The 12025-nt window shown below is 42.0% G+C and overlaps 1 protein-coding gene across 1 annotated transcript; it reads right to left on the bottom strand.

The window, feature by feature from the left end:
• Nucleotides 1-564: 564 nt before the first annotated feature.
• LOC136422953 (high affinity choline transporter 1-like) lies at nucleotides 565-11735 on the bottom strand. Its single transcript, XM_066410887.1, has 10 exons — nucleotides 11488-11735; nucleotides 8955-9068; nucleotides 7984-8139; nucleotides 7585-7733; nucleotides 6982-7188; nucleotides 5970-6123; nucleotides 5243-5457; nucleotides 4437-4533; nucleotides 3543-3714; nucleotides 565-982 (listed from the first exon to the last, which is right to left on the bottom strand). Exons 1-10 carry the CDS (start codon nucleotides 11660-11662, stop codon nucleotides 685-687), a joined length of 1737 nt encoding a protein of 578 aa, XP_066266984.1. The 5' UTR covers nucleotides 11663-11735; the 3' UTR covers nucleotides 565-684.
• Between the last annotated feature and the right edge of the window lie 290 nt (nucleotides 11736-12025).

Raw genomic sequence — 12025 nt, forward strand, 5'->3', positions numbered from 1 at the left:
AACAATATGATACTCACTAAACCCTTGGAGACGCTACCCATGTATCACCTATGTGTAAACATATGTCTTTAATGGTGAGTATTTTTGGCATAGATGAGGGCCTAGGGGGGTTAAGCACAATAAGAAGGCCAATTGTTAATAAGATATAAAAGAACACAAAGCAAGACGAGTTTTTCTTAACCATCCTGACATTCTTTTTGTAATCTAACTTTATCAGGCCTTGTCAGGTACATTGTAATAAGCCATAGGCTGAGGTTGTTTAATTTGTTATGTATATAGGGCAAATAATAACGTATGTTTTATATCATTCATGCGTCGACGGTATAGTTTTGTTGTTTAAGGCAAACCGTATAACGTGGTGTCCAATGTGATAAGATAAGACATTATTATCAACTAATAAAATCATTTACAACATTTTTTTATTTTTTTTTTATTCGCTTTTTGACAGAAAAGGACGACGTGGCACTGCACTCAAGTTTTTCATATTAACTTATTTTAACAGTGCCACGTACACAAAAATATATACCCATTTTTACACCTGGGTAGACTGAGTATAGTCGTGTTAAGTGCCCTTCCTAAGGGAACAACATCGGTGGCGTCAGGGGGATTCGAACCCGAGACCGCTTGGTTCTGGGTCGAACACCCTGCCCTTACGCCGCACGACCTCACCAAACACGACCCCATTTACAACATTGCTTCCGCCTCCGCTTTTCCATCCCCTTTAACCTTATTAACCGCCCTTGAAACACTTGACCCGTTCTCCAAAAGGTCAACTTCAACGTCCTTCTTCTCCGTTTCCGAATCCTTGTTCGGGTCCTCGTGGTAACAGTAGAAGATGTCGAACCGGAGAGGGACTCTTCCACCTTCGAACATGACCTTGGTGATGAGGGAGAGGACGATAATGCATACAAGACTACACAGCATGGCGAAGGTCCGGAAAGGAAAGTACTGCGTTCCGGTGGTCTCGTCGTAAAACGGGTACCTGGATACAAGAGATAACATAATAAAAAATCTGGTCTAGATTAGTTCTGTCTTGGTGACGATAAAGTGCGACTCATGTGTGCGGACCTTGCTTGCGTTCTTAAGCCCCCCTCTCACTGGATCCGCGGCACGCTGGCGACGTCGCTGCGGCCGATCGAGTCGACAAAGCACTCACCGAATTTCATCGACATAAATCATAAATCAACTAGAGTTCCACGACCTCATACCTTCGCCACCTGATGTTAGCCTTTTCGAGTGCATGCTTCTCACCCAGTATGTAAATAAGGTCCTCGATTGCATGAATTTCAAGTGATCCTTTTCTCTACACAAAACACAGCATTAAAGTAAAATCTTAGAAAAGAGGGCCATTGTAGCATTTTCTCATATATTATGTAAATGAGGCCATCATGATTTATGTCTGATAACGTCCACATTTGATTATCTCCTAAACGCCACAAGAATGAAATCCCATCATTTACCACTCTGGAATTATAGTATTTTGTCATAAATTATGCAAATTAGGTATTCGTTTGCATAATTGATATCTATCAATATTCCTCTCTTTCTCAGTTACATGTCACGTGCTTGACTACAATGGAATGCAAGGGTTTGTATACTTTTTCACATCACAGATCCTGATTTGCATGATTCTTATACGATCATGTAAATCATCACTCAAACTATGTACATCCCTACAAATCATGACGATCCGTCATCACCTTCTTGAGTTACTAGTATTCTCTTTCAAAGTTTTAAACAAACCCATACCTATACCTACACGAGTTCTCCCAAGAGTTATAAAAATAATCACTGTAAGAATATTTTTGCTTAATTGGTATCATAACTTTTATCTTTACTACAGAAAATAAGGCAATTTGTTGGCAATGTATTTGCTTCAATTATGCCCATATTTTCATAGTCGACATATCAATCAGTTTTTTATCAAACCTATACCTTCCAACAGGGAGAGCGTTAGATCGTAAGGCTGCTGACAGTGTTTAAATGCCCGTGTGACCTCCCTGACCCCAAAACAGAGCCCTGCACCAGGCAAGTAAAGTATCACATGTGTCCTCCAGGGACGTCTCACAGGGAGCCTGCTCCGGTAAACTAGGTCACCTGTCAGTGCAATTTAACCTGAATAGATAGACTTAAAAATAGCAAATTGAAAGGGAATTGTAGACATTTCCTTATAAATTATGTTAATGAGGCCTTGTCATGCATGTTTTGTCTGATATTGTTCACCTTTACTTAGCTTCCTAATGATACAAGAATGAAATTCCAATCATTTACTATTGTGGTATTTTCAATTAGTATTTTCTCATTAATTATGCAAAATAGGTAGCTATTAGCATTATTGGTATCTATCGATACCTCTCTCTTTTTCAGCTATATATGTCACATGTTTGAGAGTCCTATTTTGAAAGGCAGCATATTTATAAACTTTCCTTGCTAATTATGCAAATTAGCTCCTGATTTGCATAATGAATATTCAATTATGTAAATCATTAATCGAGCTATCTACATACCATAAATCAAGACGATCCGTTGACCATAAGTCTAGTTATTCATGTCCAAAGGTCAAAACAAATAAATTAAAAACACCCGCTGCAGCTGCAAACAAGCCGCTAGAGGGCCCAAACGTGCACAACTTACTTCATGTGGCATGGACTATCTACCACACAAAAATCACGACCGTAGCACTTGCAGAAAATTCGACTTCAAACTTTGAAGCTACACTGCAGTACCCAAAGTACCCGCTAGGAGGCCCATCATCGAACTTGACCTTCCCCTTTGATAAATCTACCTATTCACTAAATATCATGCACAGCCATCAACAGCTTCTCGAGTTATCCTGTCAACAAACAAATACGCATACATAAACAACCCACTGCAGTACCGCAGGAAAATGCCAGGTGACCCATTTTTGAACTTGAGCTTCGTTTTCACAATCTCTACGTACCCACCAAAAATCATGCAGACCCATCATCAATACGTCGAGTTATGTTGTCTACATAAAAACACACTAACAAAAAAAGTCCACAGGAGCACTTTAGGAAAACGCCAATTTAACCATTTTCGAACTTGACCTTCGTTCCCACAACCGCCACTCACCTACCAAAAATCAGCAAGATCCGTCAAAGTTTTCTCGACTTATGATCTCGACATACATACGGACCCACTTTACAGCTGGCGTAACCGATAACATAACCTTACCGCGAATGCATACATTCCCGGCGAAGGTAATGAACAAACAGATGGTTATTATTAGGCGTATTTCGAAGATCCCCACCCAACCGAAAGAGAGGACACGAAATGAATAAAAGCGATTTGTTTCCATTGTGAAGTTTAGGGTAGTTAACATGATTTGGTGGTTGACAATTTACCCATTTCTACACCTGGGTGGAGTGAGGAAAGTCGTCTTTCCCAAGGGAACAACATCGGTACGGTGGCGTCGGGGGGATTCGAACCCGGGACCGCTGGGTTCTGGGCTGAAGACCCTGCCGTTACGCCACACGACCCCACAATTTTGGGTAGTTAACATAACTTCGTGTTTGACTCACTTGATGATTGCTGGTAGAAATAGCAGCTCCTCTCCTCCACCGAACCGCAGGAGCATCCCCGTGATGAAGCCGCACAGCGAGCCGTAGGTGTTGGTGAACTTCAGGTACACCACGCAGATCAGCTGGGGGAACAGGATGACGTAGACCATGTCCGAGCATAGGTACCACAGTCCTAAGAACAGTCAAGAAAGGAAATGTATGTCATTTTCACTCTCAATGGTACAACTATCTCAAGGCTAAAGCCCCCCTCTCACTGAACCAACGGCACGCTGGCGGCGTCGCTGCGACCGAACGGATTGACAAAGCACTTAACCAATTTCATCGAAAAAAACGTATCTTTGTGTGTTTTCTTGTCTTTTTGGTCCAATGAGAGGTGTCTTAAAAGATACCGCACACTTCTTAAGCCCCCCTCTCACTGGACCCGCGGCACGCTGGCGGCGTCGCTGCGGCCGATCGAATTGACAAAGCACTGAACAAATTTTGTCCACAAAAACGAATCTTTTGAAGCTTTGTGTGTTTTGTTGTCTTTTTGGTCATACTTGTACGTTTTGAATGATATTCCAATTATAAAGTCAAGGGTAACACAAATCATGTTTAGGAGGAAGCGACGCCGCCAGCGTGCCGCGGGTCCAGTGAGAGGGGGGCTTTAGCAATAATTGCTCACCATTTCTGTGGTGGAAGTTGACGTTTAAAGATATAAGTAATACGGGTATAGACCTCAAGTAGCTAGAGTCCTATAATTCGTTTAGGAAGCTTATCACGTAAATACGTGCCTATTTGTTTGTTACTTTTCAGCATTAAACCCCAACAGAAAGGTATTGTATATGATAGTATAGGTTAAGTTTTCTCTTCTTTATGGCGGTGGGGGGTGGGTGAAAAAGTCATATATCTCACCATAGATGGTTTTGACAGTCACTGCCATTGCCGTGGACATGGCACCGACCGCAAAGATGGAAAAGCGCATCACCCACACAATCTCGGTCTCAGATGCCTGGGAACGGTTGATAAAAGAAATTGTCCATTATAAATATCAATTTTCTCAATTTTAAATCTAGCCTGGCCTTATAGACAGCCACATCAAGAATTCCAAGGCACAAAAACAGACATCAAGATATGTTTTGAAAACGGTATGTAGCTGTAACTCTATCTTGAGTTACATACTCAAGATAGCGTGTTACAAACTCAATATGTAAGTATCACCAGGCACATGGATTGTGACCTATGCACTTTGAATCACTCTAAGTAAGATTGTATCACTCCGCCTCTCTCTTAGCATGGCTGTTAGCTTGGAGTCAGCTCACTGAAGATGTCATCTCTGCGTTGTTAGATCAAGGAGATTTTGAATGGTTTCATCAAACGGATTAACCTCCTTGGCTTTTTTACTTCGCTTTTAGACAGACAAGGACAACGGGGCACTGCACTCAAGTTTTTCATACCTTATTTTAACAGTGTCACGTACAGTGAACAATATATATACTATAGACAACTACACCAGGGTGGAGCGAGGAAAGTCGTGTAAAGTGCCTTTCCCAAAGGAATAAATCACGTGTCAGGGGTCGTCAGGGGATTCGAACCCGGGACCACTGGGTTCTGGGCCGAAAACCCTGCCATTATACCACACGACCCCCACTTCCTTGCAATCGATGCAACAATCGATGCAACAAAAATAGGAACCACGTGTCTCAAAACTTGAAACGAACCTTCTGCCGAAAGACCTCCTTGTAGACGTTCTTTGCAAACACAGAGCTAGCCGCTAAGATGCAGGAGTCAGCGGACGACATGACAGCAGCAGACACGGCACCGAGTCCGAAAAACGACACCCACGTCGGAGTCAGGTACTGCAGGATAAGAGGGAGAATCAGACTTGCTTTGTCCTCCACTGCCGGGTCTTTGCCATATCCTGTGTTTGGCCAGTCTGAAATGTACACAACAAAATGTTCATAGTAATGTAAAACTTTCTTTTAAACTTCTTGCATGGTGTTCGCATCACTTTGTTTTTCTTGGCGTTTGCAGGCTGTTCAAAATATAATTACATTCGTATTGTGACACTGCATCAATACTTTCAAGGAAGTAAAGAAGAAACTGTCTAGCACATAAACTGAGGAAACAAAATGACATAACATGCAGTGACTTTAAAGTGATGTAGCGTAAGGCCATGGGTCTCTAATCTAAAACATAACATTCACATTAAGCATTGACCTTGAAAAAACAGGCCCACGGCAACCCACCCACAACATCCCACATCAAAAACACATCCAATCTATCGTAAACCTGTAAAAATGACGTCACAGATTCCCATCCTACACCATTCACTTAGCATGACGGGAAACAAAATGGCGGCGCCTAAAGGCACGAGCGAACTCAATACAGGTTTTGCTATCGCAAATATGTAAAAAAAAACTGATACAGATGTAAGTCGCATGTCACCTGTGGAAGCTCCGATCGCACCAATGAGGAATGACGGGATAGCCATGACCATACACAGGAGTCCAGAACACACAGAGATTGCCCGGATGTTGTCCGTAGACTTGGCTGCCAGAATACGTTGAAAATACGCCTGCCATGGAATTCCTCCAAGAGTCTGGAAGTGCGAGGATACATTTCATTTTGTTCTAACAGACAAACAAGTAAACGTCTGCTTCCGTGAAGCTTCATGAATTCATAATATTGGCAAATACATTGGATTACAAAGGTCCTTGTACAAAATCAACTGTTATTTACTAGGTTGACGTTTTACTAAGCCAGTAATAGGCCAAAGGTCACCATTACAGTCATGCGCAGAGGGTCCATTTTCATGACCTTGTATATGCTTGTTAAAAGTAGCTGTAGGAGGCCTCTTTGTTGGAAATGTTGGTGTTTTGAGCTGGAATTGACAGGTAAGGGTTGTGGCTATTTCATTTAGTTAGAAAAACAGGGTTTTAGCCATGTTTGAAGTGTCCGGTACACTTTGAAATAGGTGTAGTTTGGATGTGATCAGGTCTTGTGAAGGGGGGTCAAAGGTCATCTCGCCATGTTTTGATAGAATTTCACCAGTTTGCGCCGGTGGAAAATCGGCGAAACTCATTAGATTGACACTTTAGAGGTCAGACTACGCTACCAATGTGAGTTTTCCATGATCTTAACTTCAGGTAGGTGACTTTTAATAGCCTTTTTCTTATATGTTCACCATTGGAAGTCTGGAGGCCCGTGAATGGTGGACATCAGCCAATACTGACTGGCTCTACTTCGCCATCACGAACCGTGATGGGGGCAGCAATAGCGCCCCCTAGCAGCAATGCGAAATAGAACAAGTCAGCATTGAGAAAGGTGAACAGGTAAACAACACTTCGTTTCATACTACAAATAATGTTGTTATCTTGAAAAAAATCATGCTGTTTTTCTGGCCTGTACGGCAGGCTAGTGCCAAAGTAGTAAGTAATAAGTAGTAGGAAGTAGTCACCAGTAGTAGGAAGTAGTCAATCCAGATGCCGACTCTCCGGTTGTCCCAGACCCCGAACCAGCCCGTGGTGTTCGACACTTGGACGGTGGTGATGTTTAAGGTAGCGTTGAACGGTGTCCTGACGGGTGTGTACAAGAAACGGGTCAGCTGGGTGCTCGTGATGCTGGACACGTTGGGGTTGGTAAAGGCGAATGGAACGCAGAGCCACTGTAGGAGAAGACGTTGGTTAAAGATACAGGACCTTAGAAACTAAGGAACGAGATGACATCTTGGCGTGAGAGTAGAAAATTGGAAGAAATGGTCCATTACAAGCACCTGTACATATATGTACACACTCACACACACACACACGCAGACACACACACACGCGCGCGCATACATAAACACACACACACATACACACAAACGCACACATACATACACACACAGACACACATAAACACACACACAGTCACATACACACACACACATACATACACACGCACACTTACATACACGCACACACACACATGTACATACACACACACACACACACACACAAAAACACACATACAAACACACACACACACACACACACACAAACAAGCACCCGTCGTTACTTACCGTTCCGACGAATATGCAAAACAGTTGGATGACGTCAGTGTACACGACAGAATACAAGCCCCCAAACAGCGTGTAGACAACAGCTATGGCAGCAGAGATGAGTACACACACGACCAGGTCCATGTCCAACACCACACTGAGAGACGCACCTGCAAACCAAACCAAAGCAGATTACTGTAAATGAAGAAATGTTCGCGCTGGTTTTATGTTCGTGGTTTTCCGGCGACCGATTCACCGCGAACTTAAAGCCACTGCAAACATTTTTGTCCAATACTGTAGCAGTATGTGACTATAGCGCTGCCGCGAACTTGAAACCGAAACACGAAAATGTTCGTATTTGCTATTACATTCTTATTTCTAGTTTTAATTATGAATAATTGTAGGGTATAGATATCTTACCCAGTGCAGCTAGAATGCCGGCACCCCAGAAGATGTCGCCCAACAGTTCCGGGACGACCAGTAGTCCCCCCATCCTCCGGCCATACCTCTGCTGGAAGGGGTCCAACATGGTGACGTAGCCCTGAGACCGGAACTTCTTAGCGAAGAACAGTCCACCTATTGGTGCAAATTACAATGGTCAGTTTTGTAGTTTATTTGTTTTATTAGAAACCCATTAGACAATACTTGAACATCTAATCTACTTTTAAAAGTAACCGCATTCATAAAAAAGAGTGTACATACATATGAAAATATGATTACAAAAAGCGCAAGACACAACACACAAGACACAACACTACATAAAACTACATACTACATTTTAAGATAGCTTAAGAGAGGTCAGAGGTCAGTTACAATGTTACATGCGTTAGTTAGTTATTTAGTATACATATGAGTTAAGAAGAATAACAAGCAACAAATGAGTTAACAAGAATAACAAGCAACAAGATGCCATATATAATCTTCAACATGCACAGCAGTCATCTAGTGCAAAGATGTCATGAGTCTATTTCAAAACGTGCCCGATGTCTTACACATATCAAAGGCAACCAAGGCAAAATTAGGGCCCAAAGTATGAGAAATAAAAATAGATGCTGAAATCTTTATGGTAGTGACATTTACTGAAACTATTTATCACATTTGCGTAAAAACTTCATACTTTGAGCATTTTAAAACCGCGCAAAAATGTGCCTTACGATGGTTCCGTTAGTTTCGCGAGCCTACAAAAACCCTGGCGATGATTTTCAGTGATCATGAGTTCTCACATTACAACGACGTCGTATTTTTGCATGATGGACGTCGCTATACATTGCGATGGTGTTGTTTGAACTAATCATGTATAGAAATTACTAAATAAATGGACTTTTAAAATCTCATTTTCGGGCCCTAATATTGCTTGGGTTTCCTTTAATGATCGTTCCCGCAGAACGTACCGATGATGAGGCCCAGAGATGAGCCAATGGGACCCTGGCACCAGACCGCCCCCTGTTTGGGGTTGAAGATGACTTCAGCAGTGCCGTTAATGTAGCCTCCTCCTACCCAGGTTGCTGTAGTGAAAACAAAATTGCGTCATTGGTGTTACATGTGGTATCGTGTGGCGCAATCGGTAGGATGTTTCACCCAGAACCCAGAGGTCCCGGGTTCGAAACCACTGCTATGTCCCGATGTTGTGTCCTTGGGAAAGGCACTTTATACGACTTTCCTCACTCCACCCAGGTGTAAATGGGTACCTGACTTCGGTTGGGGAAGGTCGAAATGAGGTCACCTGCTGGCACCGAATGGCAGCCTCCCAGACCCTTGCGACAGTTCCACAAAGTGCAAGTGTGGTGCAAATATGTATCTGTTGTATATTGTGTGATTGTAAACCTTGCAGCAATGCACTGGCTACCATTACATGGGTAATTTCTGACCAATAAACCATTTAAATAAAGAAATAAAAGATACAAAAAATTACATACTTTGGTCGACATTGCAAGACAAGATAAACCTGTTTGAGTGTGTTGACTTCGGTACAGGTGTCCCCCAAGGCTCTGTGTTAGGCCCTTTATAGTCTATAGTGTACATTAATGATATAGTTGAAACTTACTAGACCCCTCACCCTTTCTATTTATTTCTAGATGACAGTTGTATGTTTGAAAAAGTCGAGAGCCTGTGAATACATCTGCATAATAACTTAACATTGATTTGTCCAAACTTTTTGTCACGGACAAATAAATATAAATACATCCTTTAAATACTGAAGGAAGGCTTTGATATTTGCAAACAATAGGCATTTTTGCCCTTGGCGTGTAATTCTTTTTTTAATTTGTTTGTACCAAATTCAATGGAGGGGCACACGATGGGGAGTCTCTCATTCTTTTGTTGTCCTAATCCCTATATCTAAATCAAGTGGTCTTGTTCAGATTGACATACAATTTGCCGCCTATCTTTGAAACAAAACAAAACAAGACGTGACACAAAGTTCTATAATGAGACACTTACTGTAGGAGCACTTTTAGTTGTAAATCTGTCGGAACAAGACGTGACACAAAGTTCTATAATGAGACACTTACTGTAGGAGCTCTTTTACTTGTAAATCTGTCGGAAGAACAATTGATTACTGCAATTCAACACAATCAAAAACTTGTCTGATAATTGGGTGACCACTAATAAGTAAAACGTGCGTCTAAATCACAATTAGTGGAAGCCTCTAGACATTGCGAGATCCGCCAATGAAATCCGCCCTTACATTAAGTTAAAGGTTTAATGTCAAATTCTCATTTTTGTGACATTGTGTGCAAAGTTTGAAATCTTTTCTATTTATTACGCTACTTAGTATTTGTTAACAGGTCAATTTTCACTTGTGGGCAAAGTCACTCAAATTATAGACATTTCCCCATAAAATACAATATTGTAGTATCTGTACAGCGTATATGGCATGTTACGTTGATTAAAGCTTTTGTCGAACAATTAGAATTGAATCCAGGAAGAAACAAGCACAATGCCCGACTTATCGGTCAGTCTCAGTGGGTTTCTAGTCGAGTCACCCTAAACCAAACTCGCGGCGGGTTGGCATGACAACATGGCCCGCCAGCGCCCCCAGAGTTCCTACGATCGGGCCGCTAAACACCGAACAGAGGGTTAAGTAGTATGTAAAGGAGTATATACAACTTTCATTTGAATATGGAATGTTTGCTTTAATTATAGGGGTGAGCCTACATTAAAAAAAAATCTAGGGCAATTTGGTAGTTAATTGTTAGGGCGAGTACACCTGATACCTTACATGTCGCAGGCAAAACGCAGTTATTTGTCACTCACCCCAATGAGGTTTTACATAAACATAGCACCCAGATTTTGGTAAATATTAGAGGGAAAAAGTATTTTCCCGTCAAAAAAGAGGCGCAACATTGGGCATTTCCCGTGGAACTAAACACATCACATCAGTGTAGTTAAAACTGGCTAAATTTTGCTTTCAGGTCATGTGGCTTCAGTATTTGTTGGTGAATGAATGAATGGAACGTTGTGTGTCATTGATGAAAGCTTTGTCGAACAAAGAATGAAATCTCCTAACAAAACACACAATAAGCCGTCTGATCAGTCTGTTTCAGTGCACCCATCTGAAAATGCCGCAGGGCAAAATGCAGTCATTCGGCCCGCACCTATAAACACGCCCGAATTCTCCATGCATTATACAAACTCTAACCTAGCGCCTTTATTTGGACAATCAACCTATTACCCGTGAATGAAATTAAAAGTAAACCACAATATACAGGTGATTAGATTATTTTGCTTGGGTTCTATTGTAGTTGACGGTTGAAATATCAGTCGCGACCACGTTGTGCTTGCCAATTTAGCGTGTTGCACCGAAAGACGGTACTGTATTTACATTTCTATACTGTCCTAAGACGGCACCGCCTTAGCTACTGTTTCACCGTTAGACATACTTAATGAATCGTGTTGTTCGGTGTGATATTTCGTCGGACCTACCTGTCAGTGTGAGAAGCCCGGTGAAGGTCCCGATGTTCCTCCCCGCCAGCATGGCGTTCTCACTCTCCGTGCTGTTCTCGTCTTTCTTCCCCCGCCGCCCGGCCCATATCCCCACCGCCAGAATCAGCAGGTAAAACACCACGATGGCGATGATACCGGGGATATTCACCGCCATTTTTGGCCCCTTTTCCGCAATAGAAACCTGTTTGTAGTCGCTGTTGTCCGAACACCCAACCGGCGGCTAATACGTCGTCTGGCCGAATGGAAAATTCCAAAGCTCAGATTAAGAAACCCGACTAGCAGGTTTGAGTGAATGACACTTTGGGACAGTCCATGTCAAATGAGTTATAGTTGTTGTGCATTACAAGTAATTATCAAGGGTTTCCTGGGTTTTATTTGATTCAACCTGTCTCATTGTCTTTGTCAAAAAGGTTATATTTTTGGTACTGTTTGTTTGTTTGTTTGTTTGTTTGTTTGTTGGTTGGCTGGTAAGTTAACTAGCTGTGTTTTTGTTTTGACAGCATAATTAATATTAATA

The sequence above is a fragment of the Branchiostoma lanceolatum genome, chromosome 17 (assembly GCF_035083965.1).
Source record: "Branchiostoma lanceolatum isolate klBraLanc5 chromosome 17, klBraLanc5.hap2, whole genome shotgun sequence".
Lineage (NCBI taxonomy): Eukaryota > Metazoa > Chordata > Leptocardii > Amphioxiformes > Branchiostomatidae > Branchiostoma > Branchiostoma lanceolatum.

What these genes read in the sequence shown, in the direction of transcription:
- LOC136422953 (XM_066410887.1), bottom strand. Translation starts at nt 11,662, where the DNA reads ATGGCGGTGAATATCCCCGGTATCATCGCCATCGTGGTGTTTTACCTG. An exon ending in TTTGCATATTCGTCGGAACG is followed by an intron (nt 7,189 to 7,584) that starts GTAAGTAACGAC and finishes CTTCTCCTACAG; the next exon opens with TGGCTCTGCGTTCCATTCGC. An exon ending in AGGAGGTCTTTCGGCAGAAG is followed by an intron (nt 4,534 to 5,242) that starts GTTCGTTTCAAG and finishes AACCGTTCCCAG; the next exon opens with GCATCTGAGACCGAGATTGT.